At 37.0% G+C, this 21,515-nt stretch overlaps 1 protein-coding gene across 2 annotated transcripts; it reads left to right on the top strand.

Annotated features, from left to right (window-relative positions):
• The first annotated feature begins 1,431 nt into the window (after positions 1 to 1,431).
• LOC122001995 (guanine nucleotide-binding protein subunit gamma 2-like) lies at positions 1,432 to 12,038 on the top strand. Of its 2 annotated transcripts, XM_042557009.1 has the most exons (4): positions 1,452 to 1,821; positions 11,439 to 11,491; positions 11,577 to 11,621; positions 11,721 to 12,016. In XM_042557009.1, exons 1-4 carry the CDS (start codon positions 1,675 to 1,677, stop codon positions 11,824 to 11,826), a joined length of 351 nt encoding a protein of 116 aa, XP_042412943.1. In that variant the 5' UTR covers positions 1,452 to 1,674; the 3' UTR covers positions 11,827 to 12,016. The 2 variants fall into 2 exon arrangements, with proteins under 2 accessions (XP_042412942.1, XP_042412943.1); XM_042557008.1 differs by lacking the exon at positions 11,577 to 11,621 and having other exon boundaries at positions 1,432 to 1,821; positions 11,439 to 11,492; positions 11,729 to 12,038.
• The last annotated feature ends 9,477 nt before the right edge of the window (positions 12,039 to 21,515 follow it).

The raw sequence follows: 21,515 nt of genomic DNA on the forward strand, positions 1-21,515 counted from the left end.
AAATCGATTTGATATTTGATTAAAATTTTCTTTAAAATAAATTAAATCAAATTAATAATAATATTGTTAATGATATTAATGATCATAATAGATTGATAATACATATAATAAATAAATATAATTTATTTATAATTTTTAAAATTTAAAATGAATTGATATATTTTTTAATGGGATAATTCCATTAGAGTTTAAGAAGTCTATTTAAACTATCTTATTTAAGTTATGAGTGAATTAAATTAATTAACTAAAGTTTTAATTAAAACCCTAAAATTTTTATTTCACTGTGCCGCTACGCTCACTTGCGCCTTCATTGCCCTTGTCGCCGTTGCTCCCCTCACCCGTGCTCACCTTGTTGTTGCCAGCTACAGGTCGATGCTTCCCATCGCGAGTAGTCTCATCATTTGTCGGAGATTGTCCTTGTTATGAGAAACTAGTAGCCCAAGTTCATGTGTTCCCTCTGCAAGTCGTTGGTGTCGCCTCCTCCATTGTCGTTGCCCGTCGACGAGGGCATTGTCAATGGACGAGGACACTGCCCGTGGTTCTATCGACGATGACACTATCCGTTGGAGGAGAATCATTTGCAATATAAGAGCATGCCAATTTCCCATCGTTTTTATATGATTCTAATTGCACCTCTCTGGTTCCACTATAAAATCTGATCCCCAAATGGGCTGGATCAATTTAGGGTTTCCAGAGCATAGGATCGTACGATTCTATGATCGTCATTTTACAAACCATGCTAACGATCATCTTCGACTTTGGTGCTTGTCAATACTTTTTAGGCATAATGATTAGGTGAAAATTTATGTTGATCTTATTAGAGTTGTTGGTAACTATGATTGTAATGTATCGAGCCTTGCACTCGAGTTGAGTTGAATATCAACTCTTAATGAACTCTTCTTCTGTCTCAGGGCGTAGCATAGATAGTAGACATATGATATTTCAGGACTAATGGTCACGGGTTACTTTTCAGGAACTGATTACCTGTGATCACTTCATCACATGCCTAATACTTGTATATTTATATTTACCTCCCTCTATATCTATGAAACTGAGTTCTATTAGAGATCGTTACATAAACAGATTTATTTTTCTTAAAGAACTCTTCTAACCCATGCACATGAGAGAATTTGTTGGCTAAAAAATTAGATAATAAAACCTATATAGTTAAATTTATCTAATTAAATTAATTTAATACTAACATTAATAAAAGAATAATTATTTTTGAAATAAAAATACTTATTTTTTTTTTATAAATTTAGTATGCTTGTTTATGATTAAATACTAAAATAATTATTCATAAAAACATACGAAGTAAAATAATTATTTTTATTAGTAAAATAGACCATTGATAATATTATTTGATTTCTTGACAATATTAAAAAAAACACTGCAAATAAAGCCAACAGTTTCTCAAATCACCCCCGAATACTGATGTGAAGACTGAAGACTCCTTTTTTCCACGCCGTTTCTCTCCGTATTGTTGTTTTCCTCCTTTTTCGACAACCACGGGCCACGGCTTTACCTCCCCTTTTCTCCCATTCTTCTCCATCATTCCCTCCTCCTCCTTCTCCTCCTTTTACTTCTGCTACTTTTTTTTTTTTTTCCTAAAGCTCGATCAATTGATCGATCTTTTGAATTAAGGGCGCATCCGAAGGAGGTTTGAGAGGTAAGATGGCGGTCAACGGCGAAGGTGAGGGTCCGGAGGCGCGACCTCCGCCACCGTCTATGCCTCAGCCGACTCGCACAGGCGACTTCTTGGGGAAGCACCGGTTGTCGGCGGCCATCGCCCGGCTCAATCAAGAGATCCAGTTCCTTGAGGTCCTCCTCTTTGCCTTTAGTTGCATGTCCTTCTCTTGCCGTTTTCAGATCTACTAATTATATCATTATTGGTTCTCTTTAATTTCTGATGTACATATTGATTATTAATCCTGATACTGCTTGGATCATGATTTCTCAAGTTGCGTGAGATCTGCTAAAAGGAGTAAGTTTAGTTTTTTATTTTTTATTTAAGACGAAAGAGTCGCTTCTTGAATTTAAATATATGGTTGTTATGTTATCATGATCTCACATCGTTTAACTAGAGCATTTATTAGTTGCCTAAGTACATGGCAATACCATCTTAAAACATCATCCGAAGTTTCCTCTCAATAAGCATAATCTCAACTTCTGTCTACTATTTGAATTTTTTATCCTACTTATCTCTATGTGTCCACACATCCACCTGAACATCCTCATCTCATCTTCTACTCGTGTGCTTGCTTTATAATCCAACATTCAATTCCATATAACATAATAAGTCTAACCATCATTTTGTAAAACTTCCCTTTAACCTTTAAAAGTTTCTTATGATCATAAATAATTTATGATACTCTCCTTTATTTTAAACATCCTACTTGTATCCTATGTAAAACATGTGTATTTCAATTTGATACTCTCCATTATTTCAATCATTCTACTTGTATCCTATCATTTTGCAAAAACGATCAAACATTTTTTCTTTTCAATATTAGATTGAATAACTTTGTAAGTCATTCAATACTCTATTTCTCTAAGCATTTTGATATCTCTATTGGAATATCATCAATCCAATCGCTTTTCCATTATATATATATATATATATATATATATATATATATATATATATATCCCATTTAACGTTTGTTCTTTTTCTAAAATTTAAATTTTCTCCTGGATTCATCTTTAATGCATTTTATTTGTGTAATATCCCTTGTTTTCCTCTTTTTTGCTTTGTCTATTCTATAGATGTCTCTTTCCTCTCTTTTTTTTTTTTTTTTTTATATCAAGTTATCGATAGAAGTGTTTGAAAGCTTTATTTTTAGCTTCACTCAATTCTGTCTTGGCCTCTTTCTTATTTATTCTATACTTTTCTAAGTTTTCTTCATTTTTACAAATATATAATAACTTATACAATGATCGTTTTTCTATAATTTTTATATGTATTTCCTCATTCCGCCACTAACATTCTTTATTTGGTGGTGCTCATCCTCTTGACTCACCAAGTATCCTCTTAGTAATAGTTTTCGAATTTGATGCCATCTTATCCCATGCCATATTCGAGTTGCCATGTTTTTTTTTTAATTTCTAATACTTGTGCTCCTATCCTCTTCTTAAGCATACTTTGCTTTCTTTCTTTCAACTTCCACTACTTAGTCCTAAAAGTCATGCATGTTTTCCTTCTACTGATACTATGCTTGAGGTGCGTATGTTATTAACCTATGTTGGGTGGTTAAATTTTCTCTAGGGATGACCTTGTAATCTTTATAAATTTTTCTATTTCTCTTCTAACTATAAGAAAATCAATTTACGACTTATTGTTCCTATTTTTTTAACATTACTAGGTGTTTCTCTCTCTTTTTTAAAAGCATATTAGCATTATAAATTCATATGCTATTATGAAATCCAATATAGTTTGTCTTTTCTCATTTCTTATTCCAAATCTGCAGCTCCCATGCACACCACCTATCATATTTCATATTTCTCACTCTTATATGCCCTTTTAGATTTCCTCCTATTAAAATTATCTTTTTTGTTAGAAGTTTTTATACTACCTCAACTAATTTTTTCTAAACTCGTTTGGCGTCTTCATCTAATCCTACTTGAGGCACATGCACATTAATATTTTCTTTTGCTTCTACTATCTTGAGATCTATAATTCTATCTTCTTCCTAACTACTACTATGTTGTCCCTTAATGAGTTATCTATTATAATACCTATTTCATTTATTATTTTTCTCTCTCCTCTTGAAAATCTAAGTTCTTTATTATCTTTAGATTCTCCCCTATCCATTTTATCCTTTATTAATACAAAATATTAATTCTTTCAATCATTGTATTTACTACCTTTATTACGTTGTTAGTAAGTGTTCTTATGTTCCATGCTCCAAATTAAAATAATAAATATTCCTATAATATCTGTTCTTATCCAACCTAAGGTATAAGAATTCTTGTATATTTAATACTATACCCAAGTTCTTGTAGAGATATAGTGGTCTTTGTTGAGACGTTGCAATTGAACCTTACAACGTTTTTTTTTTTTTGAGAAAACCTATCATGCGCAATAATTTGATGGCCAGAGTTGTGTTACGCTGGTTGACAACATAATGCAACCCTCATTTATTCAGCCATGGCAAGATTATTTTCCATGGGGGGAGTTATGTTAAGTGACTTATATTAGGTGACTTAGATGCTATCAAATTTGAGGTCATTAGATGTTCGAGTTTATTATGTTCTTTATTTAGTCTACTAAACATTCTCGTCTATTGCACTCTTCATTTATTTTATTTATGTATAAGCGGCCCCACGAAGGGGAGCTTGACACAATGGTAAAGTTGCCTCTGTGTGACTTTGTGGTCATGGGTTCAAGTTGCGGAAACAACCTCTTGCAATGCAAAGTAAAGCTGTGTACAATAGACTCATCTTAAAGACCAACATCATCTAAATACAAAAAGAAGGCATATCTATGTATCCATGGTTTTTATCTTAATGACCAACATCTTTTAAATATAAAAAGAAGGCACATGTGTGGATTTATTAGTTTATCTGGCATTTGTTCATTGTGCTATGCATTGTCATTGAAAGTGTTTTGGTCAAATAGTAATGATAGTTAAAGAATCCAATCAAAAAAATTTGACATGGGTTTACAAGGAGACTCATGCCAAAGGAAACTAAACTAGAGTTGTGAAGATGAGAAAAGACGATCTCAGAAATATCCAGTTGAAGTCAGTTGAACTGACAGAGCTCTCGTGTTGGAGTTGCTGCAGTAGTTCCATAAGAAGTAAAGTTGAGCAGAGTGTTGGTACTTCTTTGATCCAACAATCTAACTCCTTCCCCTATCAACAAGGGTGAGTATTTGTAAGGTTGTTGCCCCAACGTGATCTTCATAGACTCTTTTCTTGAACAACTCACATATGACATTTAGAATGATCTCTTGCATAGCATCTCCTTTATTATAACAAAATTTGAGGCCTTGAGCAATAAAATTTTAGTATATTCTCTTCCCTTCTCTTTAGTAGTATTCCATTTACTACTATACTATTATCACATCCATCTAATACTTACACTCAACTTTGGTGACCAATAAAATGCTACTTCCCAAACTGACTGTATATACAATTTCCTTTCGATTTTCGTAGGGAGCCTTTGGCACTTTCTTGCTAACTTGTAGAGAGCATTAGGCTTCCTATTATCCCCTTTGGCTATGTGCTCAATTGTGAAATCACTATATCGCTCTAGCAATTTCTTCATTTTATCAAAACATGTAATTATCTTGATTCCTTGGCTCTATATTCTCCATTAACTTGCAGGCTTATTTGAGTGAGGCACTGCTAGACATCCACTTATGGTCGCATACTGGTCATGCTGAATTCAATACCTAGCTAATTAAAGTCCAAATCATGTTCAAGTTAATAGATCAGGTTAAACCAATTTTGCAAAATAGACAAACCACAATGACTTCTTCTTGACTTAGTAGTTATTCCTTGCATCCTTATTTAGTTTTCAGTTCTTTGACCCTTATCTGTGGACTCCATTGTTTCTATCTGCTTAATTGATGTGGCCTTCAATGTCTCTAACAAATTCTAGCTCTGAGTTGAATTCAAACTACATTTACCCATGTTGTGGTAGGGAAATTCATGACTAAATGGTATGAAGACACTACTTTCCTCAGCTTGTCTAGAGTCAGCTTTTCGAGAATCATGTTCTATGTGGGAGGTTTACCACAAAAGACTGCCCTGATGATTCAAAAATGTTCCTCACTATGACCATATCTAGTTCCATGGTCAATAGGGTTCAAACTATGCTAATACCGAATGTAGTCATTACCAGTGTTTAAAATCTCGTGCCGTACCGCCTGATACAAGTGAAACATTTCGTTTCGACCAACACTTGCATGCCTCGAGGTCGCGGCCGCCATAGAGGTGTCGCGTAGGCCCCTCCATTGCCGTGGAGGCGTCGCGTAGGCTCCTCCATTGCCGTGGAGGCGTGGCGTAGGCCCGACAGCTACCACGGAGGCGTCACATGGATCCCTGTTCGGGTCCCGCCGCCGCTGCGGACGAGTTGCGTAGCCCCCGCTTTTGCCGCAGAGTTCTTGCACAAGCCTCGCGGTCGCTGGAGGCATGGAACAAGTCGCGGGCGAAGGAAGTAACTTAGGTTTAACTTAGATTTTAATTAAATAACCCATGTTAATATTTTCAATCAACTCCTAGTTATAATTTAAATATTCTTAATTAAACTCTAATAACATTATTCTATATATATATATATATATATATATATATATATATATATATATATATATATATATATATATATATATATATATATATATATATATATATATATATATATATAATTTTTAAAAAATATTTAGTTAATATATTTTATGTTTAAAAAAATATGAAACTATATCGGCATGATATGATACTAAAATCGTATCGTTCCAGTTTGGAATCGAAACCTGGGCACGAGTCGTGATTTTAAATGTCGGTGACAAGCTCTACATCCATGTTTATTATTATGTAGCCCGTCCGCTGAAATATGTTATAGTAGAGCATTATGTTCAATCTAGTGTCAATCAACACTCCTAACTAAATAATTTGGCACTTGAGATAAATTGTTAGAGCATTCTCATGATCTAGATTAATGTTGATGGCCTCAACATCTGAGAATAGCAATTCCAAGAATACTCATGCTCAGGTTGCAAGGATCGCATGGAGCCTTATTCTAGGTGAAAGACTTGCCCCAAGCTCAAAGTTACATTCCATAGCTAGCCCTTTAATGCTTGTATCAAATTAACATCGGATGAGCTCCTACTTCGAGACTCTGTTGAGGCGCTGCTTTTTGTTCCTCCTTTGGAATACTTTGTTATACCCTATTCAAGCATCAAATTATTGTGCTTGAATTCATGTTGATATTGTCAATGCTGAGCCCTATAGTATATATGCAAAATCCACCTGATTTGTTGAGGCTCTAGAAGAATGTGTTTAATCTTCAATTTTAATTTGAATATCAGCATGATCAAAGAAAGGAGAGTCTTGGTGCAATGGTAAAGTTGCTGTCATGTGATATGGTGGTCACAAGTTTGAGTCACATAAACAATCTCTTGCAAAGAGAGTAAAAAGGGCAGCCCGGTGCACAAAGCTCCCGCTATGCGGGATCCTGGGGAAGGATCCATTGTACGCAGCCTTACTCTGCTTTTTGCAAGAGACTATTTCCAGGATTCGAACCCGTGATCTTTTGGTCACAAAGCAACAACTTTACTGATGTGTCAAGGCTCCCCTTCTTGCAAAGCAGAGTAAGATTGCGTATAATAGACCCTTTACCGGGACCCGCATTAGTGGGAGCTTCGTGCATTGAGCTGTCCTTTTTTTTAATCAGCATGATCAAAGGTGTCCTAGAGAAGTCTTCCATCTTTCTATTGTTGGTGACCTTCAACAGTCAACCTGCCTTGGCAATCATAAGGCTTTTTGTTCCTGGGGAATCTGTTCTTTAGTGTTGCCTATTCACCCCTCTAATGAGAGACATTTTGTCTATCACTCTTGCCGTTGTTGCATACTCGTTATCTTGATCCAATATCTCTCCAAAGGTCTTCCTTAGGTTGCAAGGTTCCCATAATAGGATTGTAGTAATTGAGAAAACCTCAATTGCAACTCTAAGGCAGTGATCAATGTTCTAGGATGGAAGTCATCAACCTAGCAATCTATTCTTACAAATTTGTTGCCATGCTCCGATAAAGTTCTGGCTTTCCCTTTCCTTAGATTTATCAAACTTTATGCATCCTGGTTATCTATTTGTTCCCTATGAAATAGGCCTTAAATCATTGAGTGAGCTCCTCACAGCTAATCTTCTTGTAGACACTCAGAGAAAACCATTTGTGTTACTTTTTTCAAAGTGATTGAGAATATTCAATGCATTAAAGTGCTTGAGATCCAATTCAAGGACATCTGGGCCCAAAGACAACATATATACCCTGATGAGCTTTATTTTTCACCATAAGATTCCATTTATGGAATTAACTTCCAATGTAACGGGTATTTGCTACTCACTTTTCTTTCTTACATATACTGTTTTATACCTCCTTCATATACCTCTTCCAGATCGACTAAACTTTTAACCTTCCCATTGTGCTTTTATTCTCTAGGTCAACTTCATAACTTCTCTTTCTTGCAACTTAATTTCTATTATCTTTTTGCTCCCTATGCAAGCCAGGTTTCTCGAAGGCATTCATAATTGCTGTATCCCGGCATTTAAGCCTCTTTAGTTACACTAATATGCTCACAGTTTGCTTTCATATTCTTGACGTAAAACTTGCCTTATCATGAATTGCTAAACTTTAGCATGCTGCCATTTGCCACCATGGGAATAAATTTTGAGGCATCCTAGTAGCCTAGTAAGGGAGTTAGGCCACATATCTGTAGGTGTTTTTCTTTGTCGATTGAGGATTTTCCTTACCCCATGCTCCTCCTGTATGCTAGTTTTTCTAAAGTGGGACATCATCACTTGATAATTGTTGTGTCCAGGCAGTCCAAGCCTCTTTGGATGCACTAATATGCTCATAGTTTGCCATCTCTGAAGTCTGCTTGATGTAAAAACTTGCCTTGTTATGAATTACAAAACCTTGGCATGTCATCAGCCTCGCAAGGGAATCAATTTTGAGACATCCTAGTGGACTAGTAAGGGAGTTAGGCCACACATCCCTGGGTGTTTTTTGTCAATTCAAAATTTTCCTTACCCCATCATTGTATTCCCACAAATGACTTCAAACTATTATGGTAAAATTAGATATGCCCATTCAAAAGGAACTAGAATTAAGTCTAGAAGAATAGGCTGTCATAGAAACTCCATATTAAGTCATTAATTTAGCGAAAGCTCCTTCTTTCCGAGCATCTATAGTAACTTTTTGTAGAATAATTTAGTGGAATCTGAGTGGTCCTTTGATTCAAGAGTCTAACCTCTTCCCCTATACACAAGGGATATGGAGTGCCACAGGTTAGTCACTATTGTCATTTGTCAGGGCTTCCTACTTTTCCTCTAGCAGTGTGAGTCTCTATGCATCTTCACTACCCTCGTTTTCCTTTATTTGCCAAAGACGAGTGAAGGTGCTAGGCATGCATGCTGTGTCTACAGAATCAATTTATGAAAAATAATGACTCTCAGACTAAATTTACCATGGGTTTTCACCTTCCATTATAACTTAGTGGTGGTTTTCCTATTCATCATAATACATATATATACACATTTATGTGATTCTAGATCCATGTTTAGATTTATGGAAAATTGAAGGAAACTAGTTCGTAATCATTTGGAAAGATTATGTAGCTACATTAATTGGAGAATTATGTCCTTTGTGTTAAAGCAAGCACTAGACGATCGAACCTGAATTTTGATTATGACAAAAGGTTTAAAAGTTAAGATGTTTTGTGATTTAATAAGTGTGACTGAGCTTGCAAGAAAGTTCTAAGTGTTCTTAGGCAAAAGTAGTGGATTCTAGGCAGGTGGAAAACCCTAGGGAAGGTAACCCTAGGTTCTAGAAAGTCCTAGCTGTAGTTAGGCAACGAAGTCCTAATCCAAGGGACTGGGCGAAGTTTTGGCGGGTCAAGGACTTTGGACGAAATCCTAGAGTCGAAGACTTTAACTAAAAATCCTAGGGGTCGCGGACACTAGGTGGAAATCTGGACGGGTCGTGGAGCGGACGTTCAAAATGAAGTCCTTGAGTCTCGGACGCTAAGCAAAAGTCCAGACGGTCTGGAGGACCGATCTGGCAAAAGGTAAACTCTCCTGAGAGGAGTAGGTGACAGTAGACGTTGATCCGACCTAGAGTTTTAGCGAAACTCAAAGTCAAGACCGGACAATCCGAAGGCTGTCAAAACTTATCTTTACATACTATCTGCCTTTTATTCTAACTCTGTTTCGATCGACCAAACGTCTGGATCGGTTGACCGAACCCCAGAGATCAAATCAGCTTGCGGCTAAGTTTCGACCAAGGATCCGTCGATCGAACGTCGAGTTCAATCGACTGATCAGTGGATAAGAAGCGGGCTGATCGGGCTGGGTTGATCAGACCAGATAAGCAAAGGAGCAATGGTGGATCGGTTGTCCGAACGACGGGATCGGTCGACCGAACGAAGACTCATCAAAAGCGACAAAATCTGGATGGGAAGACGGACCGATTCAGGTAGGATCGGTCCACCGATCCAGGGGATCGATCGATCGATCAAAGTCGAGTCAAACCTGATCCTGAGATCAGTGGATCTGAATCATATTTAGCTTGGCTATAAAAGGAGGTCTCGAGCCAACACTTCAGAACAACGAATTTCAAGCATCTTCAACTTTTGCACAATGCTCCGAAAAGATCTCTACGACACCAAAACTCTACTCTGATGACGACTATGCAAAAGCTCCAACTTTCCAAGTATTCAGTATTCTTTTAAGTTACTTATATTCAAAGTGTAATCATTCTTGTAACTTTCCGAATCTATAGTGGTTGCCCAATGAAAAAAGCGATCAACGATCGTGGGGCTTGGAGTAGGAGTCGTCACAGACTCCGAACCAAGTAAAAGAAACATATTAACATTGTTTTACTTTTCTTTCTTTATTCCGTTGCGTTTATCTCCGATTGTTTTTAAAACGTACGAAATAGCCTCAATCCTACACTTTGATTGCATGATAAATGCACATATGTAGGTGTTGAATTTGCTTCTAGCTTTACAAGAGGACACAATCCAATGATTCCGGAAAATAAAAAGAGAATAGAATAATGTTCATTACTTTAAATAAAATTTAATATCAATTTGTTTTCTTAACTATCTTATTTGAAGAGGCATACCTTGCTCTCCCTCTGTTATTCAACTTGCAATTTGCATTGAACAAAATAGAAGACTAGCTAATATCCACTCTTGGGATGATATTTTGCCCAATGGGTTTTTAGATTTTACTTGTGAAAATATGCTTATCTTTGGAGAAGGGATTCAAATGATTTAACAGTCGAGATTTCTTTTAACGAAGACCTTCCTGGAGCAGGGATCTGAAAGTAGCATTTCACCTATTATTTTACCTTGTAATTGTAGTCTATAGCACCCAGACCAGCCAAATATTATGTTTCTTATTGTTAACTGTTTAAGTATAGATTAGCCTGGAATATTTAAGCTTTTAGAGCTGATTTACCCTTAATAACACATGATGGAGTGCTAAAAATATCCATTTTATGTGTTGACCAGATTTCTTCAAACATTCCTATAATAGTATATCATAATTCACAAAAAGAGGAAACTCCCAAAATCAGACTGTTTACACTGTTGGGACAGAGTAGCTAAGACTGCATCAAACTAGACTGCAGTTTAATGATGTGATATTCTGCCTATCTTCAAAAGTAATCAAAAGGACTGAATCTTAAAGTGATTATACCCGTGTGGATGCAGAAGGAGCTAAATGAACTTGAGACAATGGAGACTTCTGCTGAAGCATGCAAGGAGTTAAGTGTTTTTGGTTTTTATATCGTAACATTTTCTCATCTTGTGAATGTCTATTAATGACTATTTCATTTATGGAATCTGCAGAGTTTTCTTGAGCACAGAAGGCAAATCTGATGCTCTTCTTCCTGTGTGAGTTTTATGTAGCAATGATATGATCATTGTATTTTCGAGCACGCACTTTTTAGGATAGCATTTTGATCATCTGTTATGCTTACTGCCTTCTACCAGTACTCCAGGCCCCGAGAATCCTACATGGCACCGATGGTTCCAAAGAGTTCGTAGTTCCCATAGTCGTAAATGGTGGACGAGCAAAGGTTCTTCTGATATCTCTTAGTACAGGTGTTATCCTTGCTGATGACTTGATGAGCAAAACATATTGGCGTTATAATTTGAAGTGTTTCCAAAGGGTAATTAGTTTCTTGTTGATTAATCATTTTACCACCTTCAAGCAGTGCAATTGAGATATTTGTGCATGTTGTTTGAAAAAAAAGTTAATTATTGTTAATACCAAGTCATTTTTGTTATGACAATGTCATTTCGGAGACACTTGGTTCTTGTGGTTCAAAATATGATTATGCATTCATAATGCATCTTCTTGCTTGAGAAATACTATCAGAAAGACTGAAGTGGAGGTATGTTCAACTGGTACAATTAGTTTCTTTTTACTACTAATGCTATTAACTTCCAACTCACTTCCCATTTGCCAAGCTGAGGGAAATTATGAGTTATAATTAGGGATGAATAAAAATTCAGTAAAATTGAATTAATTGAACCAAACTGATCGAGCAATTCGATTTGATGTTTTTTTTTTTTTTAATTTGGATCGATTTTAGTTAATTCGGTTTAATTTTAATTTTAAAATTCATAATTTGGTTAAATTAAATAAATATTAATTTGATTTTTTTAATTTCAAAATATAATTAATTAAATAAAATCTAAATTTAATTAATTCAGTCAAAAATTAAATTAACGGGTGTTTAATGATTCAGTTTTTTTAGGAAAATTCAGTCGCTTGAAATTTTTTTGATTTGTTCAGTTTTTGATTCGCTTGGTTCAGTTTTAACTGAATGTTTAGCCCTAGGTACAGTTGTCTTGTTGATAAATGCATATGGTTTAAAATTAAATTGATTAAATCGACACTCATATGGTTTAAAATTGAATTGATTAAATCGTAACTGAATAAATTATTTCTTTTAAATAAACTAAATTGATTGAACTTTCTAATGAAAATTAAATAAATCAAACCGATAAAATATTAGCTAATAAAAATTGACTTAACTGACATTTTCAATATATAATCCGATTTCTATTATTTTAACTCAGCTTCTACAACCAATCCACTACAAAGGGAACAGATCATCGCCTTGTGCTCGTTAAACCTCCATTGACGTCCCCAAGCTCAGCATCCTCCCCAGGCTCACCGACATGAGGCATCCTTCACCATTGCTCTCGTACATCTTGAACGCCACCCGCAAATTCCGCTTCGCCTACAACACGTTCGCCAGCTCCTCCACCTCTAGGAGTCCATCATCACCACCGTTTGTGACGACCTCCTCCGCCCGTGGTTCAATTTTTTTTTATTTAACCGAATAAAAAAAATTAAAGCTGATTAAACTGATATAATCAATATTTTTTTTTAAAAAAAATCTCAAATTAATTGAATCAAACTTTTAACATTAGTCGGTTCGGTCAATTCGCTCACCCCTACACATACATATATCAGCTTCAAAGCATTGCCAACAAACACTTTCTGGGTAACATGCATTAAGGTATGATTAATCATAATAATAGAGAAAAACTATACCTTTGCTGAATTATATATTGCTCAAAAAGTGCCCTTGGGTTTGAGAATGCCCAAACGATGCACTTTATGTTGATATACCCCTCTGTCAACTTTATTCCCATTTTTTCATGTATCTGAGCGACATTTAAATAAGAAAAAACGTTCGTTGGTTTAGATGCATGAGCTAACATTTAGCTACGTGATTACCTTACCTATTCCTATTTTACACACAACTGCTCCATCACATTCTCATAGGATTTTTGTAGGATCGATGCATATGTGAGGAGGGGGAGGGAGGGGGCGAATTATATGTATTTTAAAAAATTTATCTTTTTTATTTTAAAATCAAAGTGCATAATAGAATAGAATAGAAACAAAAACAAAAAGAATGCAATAAGATGAACATGAGGAGTTACTTGATTCGGAATCTTTAACAACTCCTACTCCAAGACTCACGATCCCTCGGACCGTATCAACGGGTAATCTACTATAAACCTCTTCTGCAACCATCGGAAGAGGGAATCAAATACACGTACGAAAAATTGAAAGGTATAACAACCTATACTTTCCTTTTGCAAGTAAGAAAATATTTACAATAATATTAAATCGTTACCAACACCATAGAATCTGAATGCACTTGTGTGTCGGTGTCAGTTTGTCGGTAGCGGTAGGATGTCCTCGGAGTAGTAGCGCAATGGCAGAGCATAGTCGCAGTAGCACAAGAGTTGTTGAAGCTTGTAGAATGAATGAATTCAATGCGTTACTCGAACACCCCATTTAAAGAGCATTGAGGGTGCCTCCAACCTGAAGTTTAATCCCTTAAACCTTGGTTGTGATAAACAGCGGAGACTTCAACTTTTATCTATGCGAGGGCACCTCCAAGCTCTCTGAGGTGCCTCTAATGCACCTTCGAGGCACCTCCAATGCCTTCAAGGCGCCTTCATGCCACGAAGTTTTATCCGCCACTCTTATCTCCTTGAGGACTCCTCCAGCTTGTTTAGGGCACCTCCAAGCTCCGATCTGAGACACCTCAGAGCACCTCTGAGGCACCTTGGATGAGCCTTAGACACTGTTCATCTAAGACTCATTTTTGTTCTTTTTGTCCTGCAAAATGCATTAGTCCAAAAATAAAGTATAACTTGCAAAACAAAGTTAGCAAAATAATAAAATAGAATTATTAATTAGATCCTGTCTTTTCAAGACTAGGATCTAGTCATGGTCTCAGTTTAGGTTTCCAAAATAGACATAAACTGGATGTGCACCTAAAGTCCCTAATTGGGAATCGTTCTCACTAGAACACTCTCCTCCAGTGACTTACCCTACTTACCATGCATAATCGCTTGACTATCTTTCAATCAACTAAGTCTTCCCGCCAGTTGTCAGGTCTGCATACCCAACTGTACTTCGACCAGCTATTAGGTCCCATGGACCTAGCTGGACTTCTCACCGAATATCAAGTCACTTCTTGACCTATCTAGACTTCTGTACCAGCTATCAGGTCCTCTAGACCTCACTGGATTTCAACCTGGTGTCAGACCTGTCAAATCCTGCAAACTTGGTAAAAAGGTTAGATCACACCACACCTAACTTTAATCTGTTGGGACCTTTGTGCCCGCTAGAGGGGGGGTGAATAGCGGTTCGTCGCGCGTTTGCGTCATTTGCTTCGTCTTGATGGTTAGCAGCGGAATACAACTCGAAGACAAACTATACAACGCTAACAAGTAGATTTACTTGATATCCACCTCAAGATGAGGTGACTAATCTAAGGATCCACACACGACACGTTATCTCCACTATGAAAACCTCCTTCTCGGTCGCAGCCGGAGGCGGAGAAGCCTCCTATAAACTCACACTACAACACAACACTTACACAAGAACGAGAAATACAAATACAAATGAATACACTCTCTTCTTGCTTACTTGTGCTTGTAGTTGTCTCTTGAACCTTGAGAGAACACTCTCAAGAGCCTTCAAGAACTAGCGGTGAAGATCGGAGAAAGTCGTTGAAGATCGCAGCAAAATCGCAGGAAGAAAGCTCGCAAAGAACTGGCGAAGAAAACGCTTCGTCCAGGCTTTAAACAGTGCTCCCAATCGATCCAATTCATCCCCAATCGATTGCCACGTCAGCACCGCTCCATCCCAACCGTTCATCGCTCGTTTCCTGCCCAACGGTTACTTCCCAATCGATCGACCGATCGATTGGGACTACCTGAATCAATCACCCGATCGATTTAGAGCTGTTCTGTGCTCTCGCGATCGCGCGAGAGCTTCTGCTGCCCAATCGATCGACCGATCGATTGTCAACTCCCAATCGATCGCCCGATCGATTGGGAATGCTTCTGTGCTCACGATTTCACATCCCAATTGATCGACCGATCGATTGGACCTTCCCATAATTGCAACACACTCCAATCGATCGATTGATCAATTGGACCCTTGTTCAATCGATCGCCCGATCGATTGACCAGCCTGGACTAGACTCGAACTCAAGTCCAGAATCTCCAACCCAACTCCTGGTCAACCGTGACATGTTGGGTCTCCGTGCCTAGCATTTGGCCATACCCGACCAACCTCGAACTAGCCTTCTAGCCTCCTCCATCAGCCTTGCGTCTCTCGGATATCTTCCCATCCTTCACGCCTTACCTTCAAGAACTTCCTTCGGCCTCATCCTAGTTATCGAGTTCTCCTTGCCAAGTCACACTAGGACTTACCTTTCCAAGACCACATGCTTGGACTTACAATCTTTGCCAAGATCACACTTGGACTTTCCGTTGCCTGGTTCCTCACCAGGACTTCCCAATTGCCTGGCTCCTCACCAGGACTTCCTCCTTTGCTAAGATCACACTTGGACTTTCAGTTGCCTAGCTCCTCACCAGGACTTTCCAATTGCCTGGCTCCTCACCAGGACTTCCTCCTTTTCCAAGATCACACTTGGACTTTCAGTTGTCTGGCTCCTCACCAGGACTTCCCAAATGCCTGGCTCCTCACTAGGACTTTCTCCTTTACTAAGATCACACTTGGACTTTCCAATTTACCTAACCTCCAGTTAGAACTTTCATACGCCTAACCTCCAGTTAGGACTTCCATACGCCTAACCTTTAGTTAGGTCTTCCATAGCCTAACCTCCAGTTAGGACTTTCCATACGCCTAACCTCCAGTTAGGATTTCCCAGTCAAGTCTGCTGTCAACCTTGACCTACTTGACTTGTATTCTCATCAATCTGGTCAACCCTTTGACCATCTTCATAACCGGACGATTGCTCCAGCAATCTCCTTATATTGTCAAACATCAAAACTCAAATGCTGACTCAAGCTTGACTCAATTCAAGCTTAGTCAAATTGGTCAACCTTGACCTAGGGAAATTGCCCCAACAATCTCCCCCTTTTTGATATTTGACAATACCTCTAAGTTAGGCTAAATCCCATAGCCTCAACCACTTCTTAACACCAAGGCTAAATCTCATAGCTTTAACCTCTTCTTTATCATAAGGCTAAATCTCATAGTCTTAACCTCTTCTTTATCACAAGGCTAAATCTCATAGCCTTAACCTCTTCTTCATACCAAGGCTAAATCTCATAACCTTAACCCTTTCATGACAAGGCATGAATGAAGGTTTCCTTCATTCTCTCCCTTTCCTTGAGGGCAAACTTCCCCTTCTTGGGATGAAGGCCTAACTTAACCTTCCATTCTCCCCCTTTGTCACACATCAAACTAAGAAAATAAACTCTTCTCCATAAGAGTTAACTCTCCGTTGTTTACAATCTCATATGTTGTTAACAACCCCACAATTAAGATCTCATATTCTTCATTGTCTCCAAAGCTCCCCCTTGAGCTCTACTTCACTTCACAATGCTCATCCTAGAGCATGCATCAACTTCCCAATGAAACTCCCATTCATTGTATTCAATGCTCCCCCTTGAGCAGTAATCGTCTTCACAATGCTCATCCGAGAGTATTTTCCACGTTACCAATGAAGGTCCTATCCCCTTCATTAACCCAATGCTCCCCCTTGAGCAGTAATCTTCTTCACAATGCTCATCCGAGAGCATTTTTCACTTAACCAATGAAGGTCTGATCTCCTTCATTAACCCAATGCTCCCCCTTGAGTAGTAATCTACTCCACAATGCTCATCCGAGAGCATTTATCATCCTAGCAATGAAGATAACCAATCTTCCATTGCTCCCCAATACTCGACCCTGAGTATTAATTCATCATGAAGGTTTAACCCCCTTCCAAGGTCTTTGAAAAGATTTTTATGTTTTCAAAGAGTAACTCCCCCTAAAAACATGGTCAAACTTCTATCATTGCACCAACAATAACTTGGGGTTCCTAAATAATTAGAAAAACCAAAACTCGAAGTTTTGAGGTTCAACATTCAATAATGAAACTAAACCCCAACCTAAACTTTACCTAAGTCTACCTTAACCAATTCATGCTTGATTTCATCATAAAAACTCTCCCTAAGTGTATACAAATGTATTCCAAAGGGTTAGGAATGGTTAATGACCCTTGAAAATCAAAACTTAAAGTTTTAAGGTTCCACAATTCAGAATTGAAACTAAACATTATCCTAAACTTCACTTTGGTTTTTCTTAACCAATCCATACTTGTTTTCATCATGAAAACTCCCCCTAAATGTATACAAATGTATTACAAGGGATTTGGAGTGGTTAACGGGACTCGAAGTGACTTGAAGTGCTGAAATCAGGCTTTTCAGGCCAAAATCAGACTTCCCAATCGATTGAAGTTGGGACTCAATCAATTGAAATCACTTTAATCGATCCATTGATCAATTCCGCAAGCTTTTGTTTGCGGAAATTTCCTCTGAATCGATCGACTGATCGATTCAGCCTAGGTCAATCGATCGGCTGATTGATTCAATGACCTTCTGTTCGCGAGAATGGACTTCTCAATCGATCGACTGATCGATCGAAACCATCCCAATCGATCGGCTGATCGATTGGGTTTCTGATTTCCTGAAATTCAATTTCAGCGAAATTCAGAAACTCCCCAAAAATTCTACACAACTCTAAAAATCATGAAACTTCATGTAGACATTACTTAGGGTATACTTTATCAAGAAAAAATAGTCTTCTATGAAAATACTTCTTATTTTCAAAGATTGACACAAATTTGAAAACTTGTAAAAACTTTAGTGTTTTCTTCAAGTTTGTGTCTAACTATTCAATGATGATTACTATCAAAAGATAGTCTTCACCAAGGTTTTCCAAAAGCATTTTAAAATTATTTTCAAAATCAATATCCAACCATATTCCTTGGGCTCAATGCACATGACTTGTACGTTAGCTTTCCCAATGATTGGAAGACACATAACTATGTGTTTTGATGAACCTAAAACTCAACAAAATACACTAAATCAACATCTTGAGTTTTGTTCACCATCCTAACATCTCACTTGTATCTAATGTGTGCTAAAACATATACAAGTCACCTTATGATTCTTTGTGAGATGTATATTTGGTTTTGCCCTAAACTAAGGGATCATGCATATCTATCTAGGCATTAAGAGACTTATGATCATCCACCTAGGATGGCATTTGGTATAATCCCACTTGTTGGGATATTTACCATTCTTAATAAATGTCTTTTGTCCTTAATTACAAGGAAATTAATATAATGCATGATGATACATGGCATACATCAAAATAAGTAATTTTCAAAAGAAAAACATGTTATAGCTACATGATGTATGTATGGCATGACATGGTATTTTTATGTTTTTCATAATAAAAATGAATGCAACACATGAAGTCATGACATATAATAGGCAATCAATCATGGCATTTTAGCATAAATAAAATATACCTAGATAATCTTTCTAAGTGTCCTTAAACCTTAGCTAAAACCTTAAAATTAAGCCTAGATTGCTTATCTCTTGAAGGAATGCCAAAACCTAACTTGACATTTCTTTTACCCCCTTTTTATTTGTGCCAATTAAAATTAAAAATTCAATCCTCAAATATTTGTTTGGCACATATTACTCTCTTTAAGGATCAAACATTTAGATTGAGACTTAATTTTGCTCTTAATCCCTTAAAAACATACTAATATCTCAACTAGACATTTCTTATCCTTTCTCCAAGTATGCCAACTTACCTTTGATGTGATTCCTCAAGGTTCAGCACAACTTACTCTTCCAAAGAGTAATTAATTTGATTAAGGTTTAAATTTTCCCTTAACCCCTCAATAGAATACCAAATTTTCAACTTGGTATTTCTTTTTGCATTTGTGATATTTTAAATTAAATAAATTCCTCAAAGTATGACACATTTTACTCTTTCAAGGAGTAAGTGAAATCAAATTAAGGCTTAGATTCGCCTTTAACCTTCTAAGAAAATGCCAAAACCCCCAACTTGGCATTTCTTATCCTTTTCTAAATGTGTCAATTTAAATTAAGTTCAAATCCTCAAAGTTTGACACATTTTACTCTTCTAAAGAGTAAACATCTTGCATTAAGACCTAGATTTCCCTTTAATTACCCTAAGAAAATACCAAAATCCCAATTTGGTATTTCTTATGTTTCCTTAGGTGTACCAATTTTAGATTAATTTCAATTCCTCAACACTTGGCACCTTTTTGCCCTTCAAGGCTTAATCTCATTTGATTAAAGCCTGGATTTTCTCTTAATTCCTTAAGAAAGTATCAAAATTCTAACTTGATTTTTCTTATACTTTTCTTAAGTGTGTCAATTTAGATTAAGTTCAACTCTTCAAATTTTGGCACATATATTACTCTTCCAAAGAGTAACTCCATAATCCTTTTCATTTTCAAAGGTTAACAATAACCTTAAAAATACTCTCAAGTGTCAACTTTAATAAGGTTGGGTTAACTACCCTTCCAATTTGAGTTGACACTCTCTAAACCCATCTAGGGTGTAGAAAATATGCTCCTAGGAACCCAAAACCTATTGGTGCTCCTTGGATGCTCTAGGTATTCACTAGGGATGACTTCCCTAGATACCTTCCTAAGGACCTTTCTAGGCTTCTTAGAAGCCTTGGTCACTCTTACTAGGTCACTTCTAGGAATAACTTCCCTTGTAACCTTCTTTGTGACTTTGTTTGGCCTTTTTGGAGCCTTAGTCACCTTTACTAGATCACCTTTAGGGATGGTATCCCTTGTGACCTTCTTTGTGACATTATTAGACTTCTTAGAAGTCTTAGTCACATTGGTCTTTGCAAAAGTACTCTTATGGACAACTTCCCTTGTACTTTTAGCTTGACCACTAGTCCTAGGTTTGGTTCCATAGCTATATGGAACCTATAAAAGGAAGTCACATCCTTCTTGACTTTGGATTTGTATCCCAAACCTCTATAGTCATTGGATGACTCTTGTCTAGCTTTTCCAAGGTTGTGCTCACTTTTCCCCTTAAGCAAGTTTTCCATTCTTGCTAAGGTTCTCTCTAAGTTATCAAATCTTGACCTTAAGACTTGGTTTTCCCTTACTAAATCCATATATTTGGATTTTTGTTGATTCCTATGAGTATTGCTAGCCTTAGGCTTATATCTAAAGTCCTTAAAATTGTTGCCTAAGTAGTTATCTACATTCCTAATCTTAGGTATGGTAGATCTAGCATGAGGAGGTATATATTTGTCCTTAGGTTTATCATGCATTCTATTTTCACGATAAACAGCATTACAACGATTTAAATTTGAACTAGCATGCTTTTTATCATTTCTAAGAGAATTTGCATTAATAAAATTTACCTTGGTTGGCTTCTTTCCTTTAGGACATTGACTTCGGTAATGTCCTCTCTGATTGCAAGAGAAGCACACAATGTGCTCCTTGCTTCTCTTTATTGTGGAGTTGGTCTCCTTGAGCTTTTATTTGCCCTTTGTTGCTACTTGGCCCTTCTTCTTGGCCAATTTGGGGCATTTGCTCTTGTAGTGTCCATTCTCCCTACACTTAAAGTAAATGATATGATTTTTATCTTTAATAATTGAAATCTTTATACCTTTGCTTATAGGGTTGATGCTTGATCCTCCATTTGATTTTTCTTGCAATGTAGAGATGGCATCATCTTCTATTTCTTCCTCTTCACTTGAGGCTGTAGACTCTGCCACTTCTTCATCTCTTGAGGATGTGAAAGATCTCTCCTCTTCCACCTCTTTCTTCTCTTCCTTTTTCTCCTTGAATGTTAACCTCTCATCAACATCGGATTGCATCTTTTCTTCCTCCTCTTCTTTGGATGTTGACCTCGTGTCAACATCGGATTGGTCCT

Source organism: Zingiber officinale, chromosome 7A, assembly GCF_018446385.1.
Source record: "Zingiber officinale cultivar Zhangliang chromosome 7A, Zo_v1.1, whole genome shotgun sequence".
NCBI lineage: Eukaryota > Viridiplantae > Streptophyta > Magnoliopsida > Zingiberales > Zingiberaceae > Zingiber > Zingiber officinale.

Excerpts from the sequence above, each read along its gene's own strand:
- LOC122001995 (XM_042557008.1), top strand. The coding sequence starts at position 1,675 with ATGGCGGTCAACGGCGAAGGTGAGGGTCCGGAGGCGCGACCTCCGCCA. Across the intron at positions 1,822-11,438 it reads AAGAGATCCAGTTCCTTGAG|AAGGAGCTAAATGAACTTGA; the intron begins GTCCTCCTCTTT and ends GTGTGGATGCAG. Across the intron at positions 11,493-11,728 it reads CTGCTGAAGCATGCAAGGAG|GCCCCGAGAATCCTACATGG; the intron begins TTAAGTGTTTTT and ends CCAGTACTCCAG.